The sequence below is a fragment of the Ovis canadensis genome, chromosome 2 (genome assembly GCF_042477335.2).
Source record: "Ovis canadensis isolate MfBH-ARS-UI-01 breed Bighorn chromosome 2, ARS-UI_OviCan_v2, whole genome shotgun sequence".
Lineage (NCBI taxonomy): Eukaryota > Metazoa > Chordata > Mammalia > Artiodactyla > Bovidae > Ovis > Ovis canadensis.
The window spans coordinates 30939590-30959728 of record NC_091246.1 but is presented as its reverse complement, the minus strand read 5'-3'; the positions used below and the strand labels follow the sequence as shown (position 1 = coordinate 30959728).

Sequence of the window (20139 nt, the reverse complement as noted above, 5' to 3'; positions counted from 1 at the left end):
TAAACCAAACCAAACCAACACAACATCCTCCAACACTAATAAACTGAAGATAAAAAAGGCTATAGTTATTGAGTTGTTTGCTGAAAAAGTAAACAACCAGAAAATGCGGATAAACCTAAGTCTCTAAATTAAGACTGACACCAGGAAAAACAGCATACAGATGGGCCGTGGGCTGTACGTGACGCCAGCCACGATTACTGACCTCAGGATACGGTCCGAAGAAGGCCAAAAGCACTGGCAGCAAAACTAGTCCATTGAGAACACCCAGGAGTGTTAGGATCGCCAGGACAGCAAAGAAGTACCTTAAAGATGAAAGGGAACCAGGGACATTTACCACGGCAATGAAAGGGAACCAGGGACATTTACCACGGCAAGTGAATTAAGGGACCCTTCATGTGCCCGAATGTCAGAGCCCAAAATGAACAAAACCCACACCAGTGAAAAGGCTGTTACAAAACTTCAGTTCAAACCCAGCTCAGGATTACTTTCGTTTTTCTTTTACCCTTCTGACTTTGAGGACTGCATTCCGCAACCCAAAGTGTTAGTTCATGAAGGGAAGGAAAAAAAAATTAGGTTGTTAATTTGCTGAAATCTCATGGCATGTAATGTTATTTATGAATGTGTTACACAAACACAAAAATATGGAATGTGAACTGAATGGCTGAGCAGACTGAAAGCACAAATACAATGCAGAGGGGCCCTGTTCACGAAAACCCAGCAGAAGCAAACAAATGAAGTGAAGGGTGTAGAATTTAAACAATTTAGCCCAGGAGGAAAAGCAGCCCACTTCTGCAGGCAGCTAATCCACTGTGAAATGCTTCTGCATCTTAGAGCAGAATCTCTAATTAAGTCTCCAGTGTATCAGGTAAGGCTTTCCCTGGGCTTTCATTAACCACAACTTTCTGCCTAGAATTCTGTGAGTTCCAGTTTTACCAAATAGCTCCAACTGCGACCTTTTTAGAACACTGGAACCAGCTTTCCGCAAAGAAAACACTGCCCATTCTGTGGTTGCTGGGGCATTTTCAGGGGAGGGCGGCCCACAATGACGGGTTGCTCTGCTGGCCAATCTTTTGTTGAACAATTTAGCATCTCTGAATACTCTTGTTTTGCGTCAGCCAATTCAGACATAAAGGCCGCAGCACCATGAAGAAGAGGAGAGTGCACAAGTGGCCCTGCTTTCCCACCATTGAGGGCTAAGGTCTGGGATCCTTCACGAATACCAAGGTGAACCTGTCAGCCAGGGAGGGTGGCTGGTGGATGTTCCACACAGCTGGAGGCAGAAAGCTACACGCAAGCATGCGTTTCTGTAACTATCGGTTTCTAGGGCAATTTTGCTGGAAGGGGGCTGGGGTGGGGGAGAGCTCAGGATGTTCTGGGAAGAGGGAGGGCAAGATATCTATATGTTAATGGTCCTCTTGATCATAAAACGGAACAGGCTCCAAACTTCGCTGTGCCTATGTAAGTTTCGCTCTTAGATGAAAGGAGAGAGAATCTCTATAAAAATACAAATACCTCACAGCTATTGTAAACACTAGAAACTTCTGAGCTGCATTAGTAAAACCAAGCAGCCGATGTCTTGCACTAATGTAAACTGCTGGAACTTTAGGTTGAGGCATATATCAGCAGCAGGCATTAAGACATTTGCATCCCATCCATCTAACGGTAGAATAAACAGACCAATTAGATTTCTGACGGCTTCGTGTATACAATGTCTGCTCATTTAGTCGACCTCAGTGAGGGCTTTATCAGGTTAATCCATCCAGTTCTAGAAAATGGGAAGCCCTTTTAAGTGCTTGAAATAAGAGCCCTGCTATCTCTGGGAGAGAACAAGAAGCCATGGGTTAGATGAGAGAGTTGGGATCCTGCCCTCCACCCAGGTCCCAGATGGTTGCTCTAATCAGGCTAAGTTTCTTCTCTGTTGCTCCCTTGGCATCCCCCCACAAGGCTGAGTTAGATCCTCTGAGATCCCATCACACTCTGTTTCCCATGGTTTTGAATTGCTTGCGACCTTGTCTCTGCCCCTCATAGACCATAGCTATGTAGAGGGGGACAAGGACAAGGTTACTGCTGTGCTGTTGTGTGAAATGGCACTTATGAGGTGTTCACCATACAGTGTTGAATGAGAAATTACACAAAAGAATCTCTCTTGGATGTAGCGTTTCTACATCATAGAGAAACAACTACTAATGCTCAAATAAAGGAAGAGTCAACATCAAATTAAGAGCTCAAAACAAAGCCTAAACCAAAACCTTCTTCTAGTTTAGGCATATATATCTACCTGATACTGGCCAATGAGGTGTACTAATTGGCTTGCTAATGGACCGATCCTCTATGCTGAGAGGATCAGCAACAGGGCCGTAATCTGGGAGCTGGCTAATAACTCAGACTCCGCTCCCCACCCCCGATGAAGTCTGATTTGCATTTACAGAGAGCCCCAATGATTCACGAGCACATTATAGTTTGAGAAGTACTGGTCTACACCTCTCCACTCACTCTCCACCCAAACGACAGTGAGCCGACCCTGGCACTCATTCTAGGAGGGCTGCATCTCCATAATGATGCCAAGGACCTATCGTTTTTCATAATAGAGAAACTTTGGCTACAATTTAAAATCCTTAAAATCCTCTTTTTTTCACTTGGAATTGAAAGTCCTATTACAACATACACAACAGGAAAGCTGGTTTAGATTCTCTCTCCAGATTACCAAAGTGTGCCTAACAATCCAGTCATTTCTCACATTTTATTCTACTTTACTATGGTCCTAATTCTGGACTATCTTTTACTTATTGATGATTCTGGCCTCGCCCCTCCACAGAGCAGCAGGGTTACATCTAAGAGCAGGTGTTTAAAAAAGCTGTGGAGGCTCTTCAGAGAAAAAAATGGTCTCTCCCTGTAGTTCTCAAATTCTTTTCAAGAGAAAAACTTGCTCTCCTTTTATACTTCAAAAAGTCAAGTCCTTAAATAAATTCACCAGAAACTGCTTGCCATGAAATCCAAATAGAAAGATGTATCCAAATGAGGCTTGGATTTTAAAAATTTGACACCAAAGTCACACAGTAAATGCTTCTTAAATCTTAGTGGGAACTTGAACATGCAATCAAGGGATGCTGTCTTCACTTCTTAAAAGAATAAAATTTCTGAAAATTTTAGGTATCTGCATGTTTTCCTTTCTACAGTCTTGAAGGACAATGGAAGGTCAAATCTAGTCAGTCAAAGGGAACCAGGTCATTTCCTTCTGTTGATATTTCTAACCTTAATGCCAAGAGCTGGGATGTGGTGTCAAGCTGTACAGCTGCCTTTGTTTCTAGCCCCAAACCCTCCGTCTTTTGTCCTCAGGATATTCCCCAAAACAGCTCTAGAAGACAGCCTGTTCTTATGCCTCTCAGCGTGTACATGCCTGCTCAGCGTGTCCGACTCTTTGCAACCCCACAGACTACAGCCTGCCAGGCTCCTCTGTCCATGGAATTTTCCAAGCAAGGAATACTGGAGTGGGTTGCCATTTCCTACTCCCAGGAATCTTCCCGACCCAGGGATCAAACCCAAGTCTCTTGCGGCATCTGCACTGGCAGGTGGATGCTTTACCACTGTGCCACCTTGGAGTTAATACACTCAAAAGAAAGTGGAGTCACAGATGGTGACAATCACTTTACAATATATGTGTTTATCAAAACATCATGTTGCACCCCTTAAATATATTCAATTTTTGTCAATTATTCCTCAGTAAAGCTGTGGCAGGGGCAGGCTCAGCAGGGAGTAGAGTCCCAATGAAGACAAGCGGCAATCGCCCAGAGACAAAAGGAAATAAGTTACAGAGAACACATTAGAAAACAAGGCTTACCTGACAATGAAATCAAATTCAGATCCTGCAAGCATCAGCACTCCCAGTAGAGTGGAAACGGCACCATCGAGAACAGGCGCAAACATGTGCTCCAGGGCAAGCACAGCCCTGCGGTTCTTGTCACCAATGGCTGTTAGAAAGGCCTGCGCAATGAGAGTTCCGGTGATCAGATTCCTGGATTTCATTTAGTCAATGGCCAGCTTCGTCTTAAATGCTATAAGCCGGTTTCATCTGACTCCACTGTACCCCTCAGATCTTACTGTCTAGCTATTGGAATGTTTAATTGGGGTTGCTCAACTTGGCTAAATCTAGGCTTACATTAAATTGACCTGTTAATAATAATGGATTGTATTTGGTGTTTATGTAAATCTTGAACAACAACAAAGATGGAAAGCGATGCCAAAACTATATTAAAATGAGCAAAATGTTCCCTTCCTTTTACTGTTACTCACCTTGAGTTCACTCCCCATATGACTGATCTAACATTATTCACATGGGAGATGTCTAGCTATGACAACAGCATTCTCCTGATTTTTGGAAAGGTCAAGATCTTACTTTAAAATGGGCTTAACACCGAGGTGCCAAGTACATATTTCCTCATGGTTATACTGAGGTTAGAATTTCTGCCACTGTGTTCAGACTAATATGTTCGTAGGACATGTAAGTACTATTAACATATCACAAGAAATTCAATCAAGCCTGTTCTAAATATGGGTGGACGTGGCCCAACTCTTTTGTGTTCTCTAGGTCTTCTAGGTCAAGGCATTGTTGATACCAAATGGAAACCTTATGTAGCTCTTCGTGTATCACACTATTGGCTTGAGAGTATGACCGAAGACCATTTTAACGTGGGTTAGTTACTGTTACACCCTACCTGTTCCCTGCAGTGGGACCTAACAGGGAGGGCTGAGCCTGGCACAAGCTTGCTCTCTGAAAGTGCAAGCTGCTCTGGGATGTGCTGAGAAGAGGGCCTGGAGCCCTTGCAGGTGGCATATGTGTGCTGGGGAAACACACGTCCATTAAGGACTGCTTAATGGATGAATAAATAAAACTACACAGAAGTGTCCCGAGGTGTATGACTTTTCTCTCAAGTGGGGTCTATGTAAGTGACACTCTTTCAGAGCTGAGGAGACTTTAGGGTCAAAGTAGTTATCTTTTTCTCCTGAGAGGAAGGCACTAAGACGGTCTGGAACCATGCTGTCTGTGGGCCATGAGGCCATAAGGGCCAGAACTGAGTTGATCTTCTTGCATACAACTTATGCTACTGGAACAATAAACTGCCAGATACCCACTGATCCCTTGATGACTTTCACATACAGGATGTGGTAAGAATGCCATGTCCTGTGTGTGGACAGTCTCTTGATGAAGACTTGGGCTAGCAGCACAAAGCCAAGTTGGCTCCTGAGGCTCCTTAAATTCTCAGGATTAAATCTTGCATGAGGAGTAGAGGCGTTCCTTCGTTGCTTATTCAACACTGGTATGGATATTTATGTTCCTACTACCTCAGAGACCCAGGGTGCTGTAACAGTTTAAGAAAAGACATTACAACACAAAAATCTGATCTAGGACCACCCTTGTCTGTAATGATAGCCACCAAAAAAACAGTGGTTTTCATTCACATCAGAATAAAATGATGTGTGGATTTTTAACTCACATATAAATTTTTCTTATTTTTAAAAGAAATGATATCATAATTATGTGTTTTCTAAGTTCTAAGCTCTTCTTTTTAAAAATCCCCTCTCCTTCTTCCCAGCTCAACTGAGGAAAGTAATTTGGGTAGGCTCAAAATTTAGAGAACTGTTTCTATACTATCACGTTTTTATCATACACTGGGGGAAGAACAGGTTAACTGCAACAAAACATTCTTTCTGAAATAAAAAAGTTTATAATCCCTAAGCAGCATAAATATGGCCCTGAAAGAGGACAACAGAAAGTAGCAGACACCCACGTGTAGACACCCACAGGCCACGTGCTGAGCCCGATGCTGGAGATTGCGGAAGCAAGGCTGAAAGTAATCTGATCCAAGCCCAGTGCTAGGTTTCCTGGCCAAGCCTTCCAAACATCAGCATTTATTCAGTCAATAAGTATACTGAATGCCAATGTAAACCTCAGGTCTTAGGCTACAAACACAAGTGTGGATGGAGCATGATTTACACATCACTGTGGGGCTTTTAAATAATTCTCTGATAAACGTATACGACGGACTTGTCTCATGGATTAGACTCCTCCTGAAGTTTACCCTCCTTTTTCACAAGACTGGGCCCACAGAGAGAGGGGAAAGATTCCTATGGACAGCAACACTAGTTCTTTTATGTTCTGTTGTCATGAATTTGGAGGGTGGGAGGTTGAAGGAACTGGGGTGGGGGGTGGTGCTCAGATGGGGAGTTCATTAGCCCCAGGGTATTTCCTTAGCTGCCAGTTCACCTCACCCTCAACTATGCCTGCCCACCATGCCTGTGAGTGTGGTCTCATGTTATTCCCGCTTTATTACTGTGGTTTTAAAGATTGTATGTATTTGTGTACACACATACTTATATAACATCTGTCTAGGAACAGCTAACACCTTTAGGACCCGTGACACAGCTGACAACAGCAAATAAGCAGAATCCTGGGCCCACTCGGACACACCAAGGACACTGTCTACTGCTGACACAGCCCGGCTAACTTCCACCTTCGATGACCTGCTTCTTAGATTCCCTCAGAGGGAAAGGAGTCCAGCTGAACTGCAGCCACTCCTGGGGAATGTCTGTGCTCCCAAGCTTTCTGCTGTGATATGTGTCAGATGTCCTCCTTGAAGGTGGAGAAAATGAAAAGGTTCCCAACTTGTAAACTAAAAGAGCTTGCAGAGAAGGCAACCTATCTCCCATACCAGAGCGACATGAACAGTGAATTCCACTCCAATGCCAACGGAAGCAATCAAGATGACCACAGGCACGGCACTCAGCTTGATTCCAATGAGGCCCATCATGCCGAAGAGCTCAACTGTCATCAAAGCCAAGACTGTCACCTTTAAAAAAACACAGAGGATGAGTGGCTGGGCACAAACACACTCTGGGCGTTGCAAAAATTCTTTCCAAATTATTTCATGAGTGTGATCTATAAAGAGTTATACAGATACATACTTATTGCTGGCTACAAATTTAATATGGTTTAAAACAAGGTGTTTCCTACTGTTTTGATCTTAACCATCAGAGACCATCCTTCAACTTGTAACTGAGCTGAAACTTTTTTGGTTGCCTTGCCCTCCATCCTAAAGAAAGTTGATAGGACGGACTGAATAAATATTCTTTTACGTAGAAGTCACTTTGCTTTTGTTTGGAAAGCCTGTGGGGTGAGTGAGGATGACTTAGGAGAAAGGGGATGTATGGTCAGCTGATGCGGGTCAGGTTACAGCCCCTTCACTATGAAGAAATGTGGAGTCACTGGGGTGGACAAAGCAAACAGGGAAAAGCTTTTATTTGCCATTCTTTCATCTGCCTTGTAAAAATTTCTAGGGAGATGGAAAGAATCCGTTGAGGTAGACTTTGGAGTTTTTTGGGCCAAAGAGGAGAAAATACAAATAAAACAATAAACTTTACAAGGGAAGGAGAGAATGATCTTTCCTTCTGGGGGGTGGGGGACAGCAGGCAGTGAAGGGCGAGCAGACAAGCACAATAAAAGTTCCCTTTGCTTTCTTTTAATAAGCTAATGAAAGATGGATAACATCAATTGCTTAAGTACCATGAAAACTCCTACAGACTAAACATTTACCTTTAAACATACCTGCTGTACAGACTTATGGTGCAGAAACAAGACCTGGTCTCTGTTTTTATAATTTTGGCATTTTGAAGGCTATACCACAGTTCATGGAATTTAAACACTGCCATGATTTTATTAGACTCTACATGAAACTAGCTTCAAACCTGCAAGCATTATACTTGGTGAAAGAATGTAAAAAAAAAAAGATTGGCAATACTTTATCATTTCTCCCTAAGAGTTAAAACAAATACACCACACAAAACCATGTCTAAAATGATTTATCCATATACCACCGTCCAAACTTCTCTAACTATCTCTCCATTTAGAAGAATCTTCTCTATATTTGGTATGGGTGTCATAACAAAATGACACTTGAATTAAAAAAAACAATTAGTTATGCTTTGAATGTTTGTATCAATATACACTCAGCTCTATTATGGAAAGTGTGCTCAAAAACTCCTCTATCTTCACCTAAAAAGTTTAATGCTATAGGAGAAGGGACATAAGATTAAGGCCATTAAAGACTCTACCTAAGCATGAACCTCGCCACCTCCAGTAGAATAAATACAGTATGGATGATGCAATCTATACCCTCCTCCCGAGGCCCAGACATAAACAAAACTTCCCGGCTGCAGAAAGAGCTATGCTGAAAGGAATTTGACTTCCACAAAGACCCTTAGAATAAACTCACAATGATCCCTGCCGTCCAGGGGTTCAGGAGGAAGACGGCGCACACAAGGAACGTGCAGGCCAGCACCACGCTGATGGACAGGAGGAGCCAGTGGCGGAGGCCGATGTACTGCTCCCAGAAGAGGAAGGGGTAGCCGTTGGGATAGCTGGAGAGCCCCAGGCTCGTGTAGTTATTGCAGATGGTTCTGACTTTTTCAATGGCTTCAACGAAGTCCGAGGTGTCACGCAGGCCGTTGAGGTAGAAAGGGAACTGAGCATATTCAATGGGCTCTGCTGCAGGGACTGCACAGAAAAGACAACAGGGAGAGGGCCCAGGAGTCAGGGGCTTCCGGCAACACTGAGAAAGGCAAACAGGCTTCATCTGAAGGTGGAAAAAAGGCAGCAAGTGTCCCACCGTTTGCCTCCCAGACATGAGTCCCCAGATTCTCCATAAGTGCAATGAGAAGAGAAAGAACGCAGCAAGAAAGTCTGCTTACTCCTCTTCTTTCAATGTGAGGGACAAACAATACCAGCGACAGTCTTGATCGTGTTAAGGTCTTGACAGTTTCAGTCTTTGGTTTAAAAAATTTTAAAAGATAATCAACTTTTGATTTTGGGGGGGCGCTGCAGATGGAGGAGGAGACTGTGATCTATGTATTGATTTACCCTTAGATTTTAATCTTCTAGAAGCAGTCATTGTTTGCAATGGGTCTAAACAACTTAAGAATTCAATTGTGGTAACATTTTCTTCTGTTCAACTGACACAAGTGAAAACACTAAGTTCAAACCATTTTACTTAATCACTTATGAGAACAAAATAACTCGAAAGTCATGCTTTACTGAGAAAAATGCTTAACTTATCCTTTTAGTGATCTTACACACTTAAACCTTCCATGCTTCTTTTTTAATGCAATGCTAAGTCTTCAGCAGCAGGGGAAGAAATCCTCACACAACAAGCATTTAGTTACTGCCGTTGTGTGTTCCAGACCCTTTGGGGTCATTCAGCTGACTTGCTAAACATGATTTGCCCTATTATAATCTCAACTATAAATTTTCATTAAGACAAGCCTTGGCTGCTTGCCACAAGGCTCTGAGGTTTAGATACAGGGAAGCAAAACCCGCCTGCTCTCCAGCCATGTTCGCAAAGGGACCTGTCTTCTTTCTCACGTCCATCCTCAGCCTCATACCCAAGGTATAAGCAACTAATATGTCTAACATAAATGCAAATTAAATCCATCCAGAACCACCTTTCAAAGTTGGGGCTGAGAGGTGAAAGGAAGAGGACGCTGTTGTATACACACTTTTCTGCTCCGGTTTAAACAGCTTTGACAGAGTACAGGTGCTTGGTGGCTTATAGGAATGACTCAACTTGCCAAAAATCCCTTCAACACCAGAGTTGACAAAGTTAAGATAAACATATAATCCCCAGTGATAAAACTCTGCAATAGTAAAACAACACTCAACCTGGAGGCGTCCCCAAATTTCACATGGAACAGCTGGCATTAAAGAGAGATGCCTGGTGGATGTTTTAGAGTCAAAGGCACAAGGAGAGATTAGAGACTCTTATTTCTCAGTGTGATAGAGCATGAGTTGTATTTGATTACACATCCTCATCTGTCTCCCAGAGTTTGAAACTAAAAGAAATACATTGTTCTGTTTACACTTTTGAACCCTGATTGGTGTCAACGGATGAGGGCTATAACCGAGCTTGGAAGTACAGGGTGCAAGGAGCCCTCACCAGCTTGGAGGTCCAGTGGAGGGCTACTTACTTCTCAGCCTGGTTTCTGGCATGTAGTCGGCTTTGTCATGAACCCACTCAGGACGGTGAGGCCGGATGTTGGCTTGGGAGGCGGCATAAGCCACAGGGTCGTTGCTGACCCAAGCAGTCAGGTAGATGTAGAAAGCACTAGGGTTAATGATGCCGTCTGCATCCACCAGGCGCCGTTTAGTCAGCTGCAGAATGGGTAGAACAGGAGGCTTTCAGAGTGGGGGCTTGGGGTCAACACACTCCTGCCTCCAGAGAAGCAGAGCCTGCATCAGCATTTGCAACAAAGAAGAGAATGTCTCTGTTTGCAAGTGCAGAAAATCCCATCAGAACACCTTTGGTTCCTTTTAAAATGCACTTATCAGAGAATGCAATAATCGGCATGTTTATAACACACATACACACACACACACAGTTCGGCAGATGGCCCAGGAATCGACTGAACCAATTAAATCTGAACGCTAAAAAGAATGTCTGCAGCCAAGGCAGAGAATGAACAATCTGGAGAAACATATTTATAGGAGGGGAAGGAGGAAAAAAAACCTGGCAAGAATCCCCATACACGTCTGTGTGCAGTTAACCTCTGCTGTTAACACTGAAGGAAATGCCACCCAGTAAATGGAGGAGAGCTATAAAAATAAAACAACATCTGTATAAATTTTGCTAACACTAGCCTCCTATGACCTGTGTATTCAAAAGAGGTCCATCGCCAGAAAGTAGAAGGGATGGGCGCACAAGCTGGGTCTTTCTGGGAGTCTTAGTCTGAGTGAGGTGGTCACATTTAGCATATGTGCCACGTCCTAAGAGGAAGCCGAATAAATACTATGCTCCCTCTAGAGCTGGTCTGCAGGCCTTGTATAGGTGAAACACATCCAGAGACAAACACACAGACACGTATGTACATATGCATATATTTTTTCCTGTTTACTTCCGATGGAGACCTGGTTCCAACGCTTTTCATCTTTAACAAAATGAAAAACACCAGTGACAGAAGTTAATAGGGAAAGAGTAAAGGAAGAAAGTGGAGGAGAGGGAGAGAACTAAATTTCAGGGATCTGGATTCAATTAATCCACAGGATATGTAACAACTGTATGTCTTCAAGCCGTCTCTGGAATTACATAGTACAGCTCACACGGCCTCCGTGCACACAGCATGCTTTTCTCCCTCCCAGGCAGAGGAAATGATGTCTGGCGGCCTGGCCCAATCACATTTGTTCCACGGTGCCCCTGGTCCCTAAAACCAACCCAGCCCCCAGCATCCCCCTGCCATCTCTCAGACAGACTCCTCTGCCTGCATCCTTGTCAAACCGGACAGCATGCCGCATGCGGCCATAAAGCACTAAGTTCACACTCCATAATAACTCTGAACAATGTACTTTGTAAATCTGTCACCTTTAATGCCAGCAAAAATGGGGAGACAATAAACAGAGCGGCTGGGAAGATCATTAGCATGACGGTTTTCTGCCTGAAGGTGAAGCAAGTAAGCTACAAAGAACAGTGGGAGGAGGACCTGGGGAAGCTAGGAGTGGGACTGGACTCCTCTGCAATGTGAAGGGTCCAAATGCCCTCACCAGCATGCCCAAGGAATCAGAGGGGATATGCTGGAATCCAAGTGTCACAGCCAAGAGGCAAATGCAACTGGAGAATATTATTACCAAACAGGAAGAGCTCTTCTTTCGGCAGGGGTGAACACAACAGTGAGTCCACGGAGAGTCCAAAGATCTGCATTTCCAGCTGCCTCACTCATGACAGAGCAATCTGTCTGTCCTCCTCTACCCTCATGCCACAGTGACCCAAAGGAATCAAACCTAACAAATCTTCCCATCCTGCTAGTAATCTCTCCTAACCCATCCATCACCCCAACTTCTATTCTTTCAAATTTTCTGCTACCCAACTGACTCACCTTTCCAAGTTCGAATATAACCAAGACTGACATGGTGACAAGGACTAGAATTCAAAAGAGAACAATGCAACACAGTATGTCTAACATCTGAAAGAATCTGCACTGCCTCAACTATACTTTGTTCTGACAACTGCTCTGAAGATAAGTAACACACTTGTCCCCATTCAACAGATGAGCAAGGTGAGGCACTCTGGTTTGCCCGCACCTACACAATTATCCAGTGGGATAACAAGTCCCAAAGCCCTGCTCAACAACTCTCTCTGAAGCTCCCAAGGTATAAGGCAGTGAGAGTACCTGACTGATGTCAATGGGCTTGTCACGGCTGCCGGTTTGTACCAGGAGTTTGTAGGCAAGGACCCCATCATCTGATCCATTTTTGTAATTGTTTGGCATGATTTTCCCGGTTTCCCAGTCACTGTCAAATGCATCCTGAAGTCCTAGAAAAGGCAAATGTGTGTAATATATTATAACTCTTAACCAGATTGATCCTGGGCCTAATGGGGTGGACTGACGACAGGGGAGTGTTTGCCATCAACTCCAAGCACCCTGTATTCTGCTTATTCTTGATTTCACACGATACTCGTGTTTCGTGAATGAACTTCAGGATGCTGATAATCACTGCTTCAAAAGGCAGAAGGGAGGGGATAATCATTTCTAGGAAACAAATACACGTTTTAACCCAAAACTTCCCCCTCTTCTCCCCCAGATCACAAGAAAGCAAGAGAAAGCTGGGTGAAGAAGATACACTAGGCTGAAACACTGTTTTGTGACACATTAGGTACTAAGCCATGGGTTCTTCAATACAACCAGAAATTCCATTCAGAGCAGGAAAAACACATTCAAACCCCCAACTTCAAACAGCAACTGAGTTGCTTCTCCAGCCCAGGGTGAGTGAACATGATTCTGTCAATTTGTTCCATCTGTTCGACTTGTGGAGCTAACACAAGCTGTGGGATCGGCTGCCAGGTTGTGTAAAGATCACAGCCAACACCTATTCACTCTCGACTGTTCTCTTCCTCTTTGCCACCCTTCCTTGAAGAGGGGGTGTGAAGGAGGGGGAGGACGGAGCTTGTGTGCGTGTGTGTGCAGGGAAATACCTCACAGGGTAAATTTGGATCAGATTGAGAACAGGAAGCCACAGGCCAATACAAGGGGGCTCTGTGAGAACAGATGACAAACCGCAAGGCCGGGGAGGGGGAAGGAAAGAGCTTTGTGGGCTTGGGGGATGGGCGAGCCCACCAGCCCACCACACACAGCTGCGCTTGGCCTCTGTAATCAAAACCATCATTACAGACCTGACGGTTTGGCTACAGCTGTAAAGAGATAAGCGTGCTGGAAGAGAAAACAGGGCTCTGGTGACCCGGCCTTAGGCGCTGAGCAACTGCTGGCTCACACACAGTCTCCGCTGACACCCTCACCCCTTTCATTGCCCTGCACCCCCAAATCACCTCCCACGTAGAACTCCAGAGTCCCAGCCCCTAAGCAGCCACATCTTTTGAACAAGCTGCACATGTACAGGTTAGACGTGGTCAGTAGGAACGGAGGGAGGGTCTTCAGTCACTTCAAAGTCACCTGCCCCCCACTCCTCCCAACACACAGAACTGGTTCTGTTTTTTGTGTTCAAAATGGGGGTTGAAGTTGAGGGACGAGCAAAGCACAGACCCTCTCGCGCGCTCTCTGTCCCCCTCTGTCTGATCTTCTCTAAACCTCTGCTGTGGGCATTGTTTTCACAGGAACAATTTGGGGATGAGGCCCGCAGGCTCCCTGGTGAAAGGAGGCCCTGTTTGGGGAGTGTGGAGCGGCTGCAAGGCTGGGTGGGGAGACCACCGGGAACGGCTGTGCTCCCCTTGCACACAGACTGTTTTTCATAGCGAGGCATGCACACAACCCTCACTATTGAACAGATGTTATTTTATTACCTAAAGCCTTTTTTTTTTTTTTTGGTTTTTGAAAAAAACAAACAGGAGAGAAAAAAACCACCTCTACCGCAGAACCCCCCAGAAAAGAGGCCTGTTCTGGTTTCCTCACCATAATAGAATTTTCATCACTTTGTGGCTTCCATGGCACTTTAACCCTTTCCTCTTGACCTGCTAATCCTGAGGAGCAGCTCAGGCTTATAGTGAGTGCAGGGCTGTCTAAGCATTTTACACTGATTACCTCTCATTTAATTCTTAAAACCTCATGAGTTTTTCAGCCTGCTAGTATTATTTTACAGATGAGAAAACTGAGGCTTAGGATGGTGAAGTGACATAAGCAAAGTCACACAGCAGCTAAGTGCTGGAGTTAACCTTTGAAGAGGCAGCCTCTTCCAGAGTTGGCTTGAACCACAGATGCTCTGAACTGCCCTGAATGCACTGCAGTGCCCAGGAAGCATTTGTTGGAGCCTCAAGAATAAGAGAGCAGAGCTAACATGGGCACCAATGATATAAAGTGGCAAACAGGGGGCCCCCAAAATCTGAGTGCGGTTGTCGGGTATTTATACTCCGAAGACACTTTCGAGTGAGACAAAGAAAGGATTTGATTTGGGGAGGTCACCCCCACTGGCTATTTAGTTCAACTCATCAGTGACGCTGCTGGCCCCTACTCGCCATTCACTCTACTGGGGCTTCAGGATGAATGAGAAATAATCACTGACTTCACAGAAAAGCTAAGTTCTTTCATAATTAGTATATTATTTTCTAACTAATTATCAAAAAACTCAAGTAATAAGTTTTGGCCTAAGTGCACACACATTATACAATCTTGACACAAAATAAGGAACAGGAATTTGCTTCTTCCCTTGGCTAACTCTTTATATTCCAACACATGCCCTGCAAGAAAGAACTGTGATGTTTCACTTATTTTATAGCAAAACATGAAATTTTGGCTAGAACTTTTTCATTTAAAATATTTTATACAAGAAATTATTTCCTAGTGTGAAGTTTTGAGTTATCCCTATTGCCAATTTTTCTCTGATACAAGAGCTTAAAAAGAAAATGTTAATCTAAATTTTATTTGTGTAATTCAGTGTGAAATATAAACAAATACCATGTGTACAATATGATTTTATCACTAAGGCCACCTCATTTGCATATATGTTTAAAGGTGACATTTGAGATACTTTCTGTATTTCAATTATATATTTTTATGAGTAAACCCCTCCTCCCTTAAAAAGACTGCTAGAATGTTGCTAAAGACTGATGGGATGACATGGTTTTCTAATGAGGGTCCCATTACTTATAACTACCCAAAATGTTCTGAAGGGAAGCTAATTCAAGGACAACTACTTCCTTGGAGGAAATAAATGTTCAAAGACCAAATCAACCACACAAAAGGCCCATAAAGCATCTAGGCAGCTGGTTGTCCCAGTATCTGGCCTTCTTTGTACAATGCTCCGCTGGACCTTGGCAGAGTCAGAGGCAGAGATCTGGTCTGGCTAGGACCCAGATCAGGGACCATGAATGGATCTTACTTGGTCTAGATGGGTGTTGTTCACTTAGCAATGAAAATAGGATTCAAGCGCACCTTTTAAAAAGATTCTCAAGTCCAAATGTTTTAGGTCTTTAAAGGGATGAAAGCATGTGGATAATTTATAATACGCTATAGAAAGGTTAGCTTTCTGCACTGCCTGGAGACAATGCCCTGCTGCCCCCTTCCCAAGCTCCGCCTAACATGCCATACTGAGCATCCAAAGGAATGGCCAAAGACACTGGAATCAATTCCACAATAACCCTTCTTCGCTCAGATACTGGCAGTGCTCTGCAGATCTCTTTGTTATTTGTGGCAAGTTATTTGCATGTCTTTGGCCAAAGGGGGAAAAATGAAAAGCAGGGAATCTCTCAACTTTCTGGGTCCTCTTTTGATTCATTATCCGAAACCCCCCCCCCAAAAAACAAAAAAAAAACCCAAAAACCCACCGCCTCCCATACTACTGTACAAAATAAGACCTGGAACAAATTTAAATTAATCTCATGAGCATGTTAAAAAACACCATTAATGTCATGTAGTCCTCTTTGCCTTCCTGAAAAAGAGGTCAAATCTGATATACACGTAAGAACAAAATTCTGGGAACACGAGTCAAGGCTAGAATCCGTATTGAACAATTTTCAATGGAATTCACATTGTTTACCATTTCAGGCAAACTCACAGGGAAACTGGCTGCTTAATCTTTACATACAAGTGTATTGACTTAAGACCAAAAAAGGCATTTAAATCTGTATTTAAACAAGCCTAATTAAGTGGGAAATTAAGACAATCATTTGGATAACTTAAGCCAAAAAATGTTGGGGCCATAATTATTTGGGTTTTTCAGTAAGAATATTTTTACTTGAATTGTGTGTATAATTATCTTGATTCTCCACTTCACTTTGCATGTGTCAACACATAATAAATGAACAGATGTTCTTAGAATTACTGAATACATTCATATTCAGTCAACAGGAGCAAATTTAGGCCCTCTTTCTCTCCAGTTTACTACTATTTCCTAGAAATGTTTTTAAGGACAAGGTAAGAAGTAAAGAAAGACATTTTGAAGCAGAATTGATTATTTATGATATACTATCAGATGCAATTGAGCATTTAAGTTTATCTCATATGCCAAGTCAAGAGATGGTCGAAATACGGAATTTTAAATTATATTCTCCAATGATGCAAACTACTGGTGTAGTAAGCTATGATCTGGCAGCGAGTCAGCCTAGAAATTTCTGAATTGGCTATCTGAATTGTTCGCATTGTTTTACAGGTAAAAACCAGATTTGGGAGCTGCCCCAGAGTCTATATAAGAATTTTAAGCAATCCTTAGAACTTAATGAAACATGTCAGTGTTACATTATAATCTAACACTTGAGTAAAGTGAACAAAGAGAACCTGTGGATATCGAACACACCAAAGACCAAAGGGTGAATGTTCACAAAGGATGAGTGCCCTCCAGCAGCATCTTACCTTGGAGCCAGTCTCTGAAGTAGTGCAGCCACATTTTGGGAAGCTGTTTATTTTCTTCCAGCATGACATACTTCACATTACTGAAACTCTTATGAAGGTCATAAAGTAAGTGCTGGATATTCGGGTAATCTGCTTTCTGAGTGACTATATACATGTTGTAGAAAGAAAAGTATTTGAACTGTGCAGCAATAAAGTCATATTCTCTAGTTTCCCGAGGCACAATGTCTGTAAGATCCAGCCCATCACGCACTCGGGTGGTCCCATAAAGGCTGACCCCCAGCAGGCCCAGGAAAAGGAAGATCACCACGACCTGCAACAAAATAAGGGGCCCGAGATCAGACCCAGAGGAACATAACCGACTCTCTCTTGACAAAGATGAGCTGTTTGGTGTATACCTCACTCTTACCATAATACTGCCTGGAAATAGCATGTAGGGGTCATTTTTCCAGAGCAATAAAAACAGAAAATCATGGTAAATGCATTTTAAAACAAGCTCACAAAGAATAAAATGTTAAAAATGCAAGGAGTTGATGTAAATTTGAAAGAAACATTGGCCACATAGAGATTCATGCCTGTAGAAGATGAGCTCATTAAAATGGCCTCCAGCTTTAAATGGGCTGACTCGTTAGGAGGCCTGAAATATATCACATCTGAAGAAGCAATCTAATGAATTTCAAAGGCGCCTGCTTTGTTATTTTTTGAAGAACAGAGTCTTCTGTTTTGGTAATTACCTTGGCTTTTGGTTTTAAGAGGAAAGGAGCATAGTGCTTCTCAGCAAAAGATGAGAGTGTCCACCTGGTGCAGGGGGGCTCAAGGCAGTGGAGGCTGGAGTCAGAGAACTGGGAGAGCAGGTCCCTTGTGGAGCTGGTGCTCTCGGGGCTCTGGCAGCTGAGTGTGTCCTGAGCCATGGTGACGGGCTGCACGGAGATCTCGGAGCGTGGCTCGGCAGTGGTGTAGTACACGTGCGTGTGGGGGTCATACTCTGTGCGAAGCTGCACCGTGGACTGCATGGTGATCTGGGTTTCATGGGCGAAGCTGTGGCTGCTGTAGGGGGGTGGGGGGCTGTAGCGGGTGTTATCGTGAGTCTCTGTGTAGGCCTGGGGTTCAACCTGAATCACTCTGCTGACACAGGGGCTGAAAGAGGGGGGATTATATTGTGGTGGGATACTGAAACAAGGAAACAATGCCTTCATTTTTGCCAATGACTGATACTACCTACTTTACACAGTTCTGATTTAGGAACAAAATGTTATCACTGAACTCTACAAACATCATCTGGTTTATCTATCTGGACAGAGACATAAGTAAGTCAAAGGAGGCCAAATGGATGGTTGATCCTGAATCTGGCTGACAAAAATCAAGTTACAAGCTGATGAACCTCTTTAATGCAGAATTCCTTTAAAAAAAGACTCAAAAAGCAAACCACCCAAAGGGTGATATTTTTTCCAGATGGTCATTTTAAACCATTGTTCTGCCCATAGGGATACAACACACACTCCCAACGATCAGCAACATTGGTGTGTGATGAACAGTGACCACGTGTATCACAACCTTGGGGCTGTTGAGGATGCTCAAGGGAGGGGACAGATCCTGTGACTCTGACGTCCCCCTGAGAAAGCATCCTCTATCATCTCCCCTGTGTCCAGCACACTATTAACTATACTTCCTTCCAAGTGCACAGACTAAGAAGTTCTCTAAACATTACCACTATGTTCCCAACAAATAAAGACCACAGCAGACAGAAAACGTACCTTGTAAAACAGCAGAAAATATCCAATCTCCTGTCCTCACGTCGATACAAATCCATGCTGAGAATTGCAGGAAAAATCAGCAGAACCATTGCAAAATTGAATACCACTACTACAGCCGCCTGGGAGGAAAAAAATGTAGAGGTTACTAACACATCTCCTCCCAGTCAGAGGACTGCTTTGAAAAAATAAAGATGCTTTAAACAACATCCTTCTTCTACTTTCTCACTGAAGTATTTAAACCCGAAATAGATGCTGGAATTTATCACTTTGCTTCTCGTCCATCACTAGCAGACCATTTGACTATAATAGGAGGGACTCATCATTCTGATCCTTTCCATCTCTAAATAATTCCTTGAGTCCATGGGGTACAGACACAGGAACTAAACTAAACTAACATCTTCTAGCAACCTAACCAAACCAAACTGACAAAGGCAGAAGAAAGAATATACTTGACATTTTACTTTAAGACAAAAAGAAACATTTTCTTCTTAGAATGCTCTTAAGAGTTCACTCAGCCCTGGTTTTACACTTAGAAATTTTATATATGAAGTGGATCGAGTATATCAAAATGTCACCTTTAAAACATGAAATAAAATTTCAAACACATCCCCTGAGGTTTTTAACAGGCACATTCCAAATAGCCTCTGGAGTAGCCTGGGGGGGTGTGTGAGCACAGTAACATAAAAGGTCAAGGAGAGTTAAGCAGAAATTCCTGTGTGTGACTCTAGTGTGCAGAATAAATAAGTACAGATTCAAAAGTCACTCCATAACCTAGAATAAACATGGGGCTAGATTCTGTAGTGCTTTGGCAAGTCTCCTGCTGACCTAGTAAAAATTATACAATTGGGCTGTTAATAGGGGAAAGTCAACAGAGGACAGTTGAAAGGCTCTCCCATTCAGAAAGGCATGGAAAGAAGGAGCACAATGAAAAAATGCGAGTGGAATGCTAAGCAACCAAGAAATCATCAGAAATTTGCTTGAAAAATAAAACCTCTTATGAGGTTTTTCAAAGAACTGCTTAGCTGTAAAACCATCTCAAACTGGGTAAATGTCTCAGGGGGAGAAAAGAAAACTTGATTATAAGTGGTATGAAACAATATCAGAGAACTTCGCAAATGTCTTTGGATAGTAATTTTTGAATTTATGCTTGAGGTGAAATGCAAGCCCAAGTTTTGGAGAGATGCTTTTCAGTGATTAATACTCTGTCCAGTCTACAAAACCAAAAAATAACCAAGAGTCTCCTAAAAATGACCCAATCCCTCTCTTTTTAATTTGCCTTGAAAACTCATCAACTCAAAATATATGAAACATGTTAACAGGCCACGGTGATAAGGTATTTTAAAGACCTGTCTAATATGTTACAAGCAACTCACTATTTTGACTAGAGGGTTAATCTAACAGGCAAATAATTTAAAAAGTCAGGGCTCCATGTTAGGTATGGAAGACACAAAGATAAATAAGACAAAAATCCTATTCTCAAGGAAAGACACAGCTAGAAACAAATTACAGTTTAGGCTGATAAATGTAGTAATAAAAGCAGGCCAGAGTTCCACAG

General features: G+C 43.0%; 1 protein-coding gene across 3 annotated transcripts in view; it reads right to left on the bottom strand.

The window, feature by feature from the left end:
• The window catches only part of PTCH1 (patched 1), a 62466-nt gene that overhangs the window by 6535 nt on the left and 35792 nt on the right, over window positions 1–20139 (bottom strand). For all 3 annotated transcript variants that reach the window (XM_069573897.1, XM_069573898.1, XM_069573899.1), the window contains 9 exons: window positions 18585–18703; window positions 17565–17967; window positions 16834–17143; window positions 12208–12350; window positions 10015–10198; window positions 8268–8548; window positions 6708–6845; window positions 3839–3981; window positions 203–302 (listed from right to left, as the gene is read on the bottom strand). In XM_069573897.1, coding sequence (XP_069429998.1) covers window positions 203–302; window positions 3839–3981; window positions 6708–6845; window positions 8268–8548; window positions 10015–10198; window positions 12208–12350; window positions 16834–17143; window positions 17565–17967; window positions 18585–18703 — 1821 coding nt within the window. The remainder of the gene's footprint in view (window positions 1–202; window positions 303–3838; window positions 3982–6707; window positions 6846–8267; window positions 8549–10014; window positions 10199–12207; window positions 12351–16833; window positions 17144–17564; window positions 17968–18584; window positions 18704–20139) is intronic.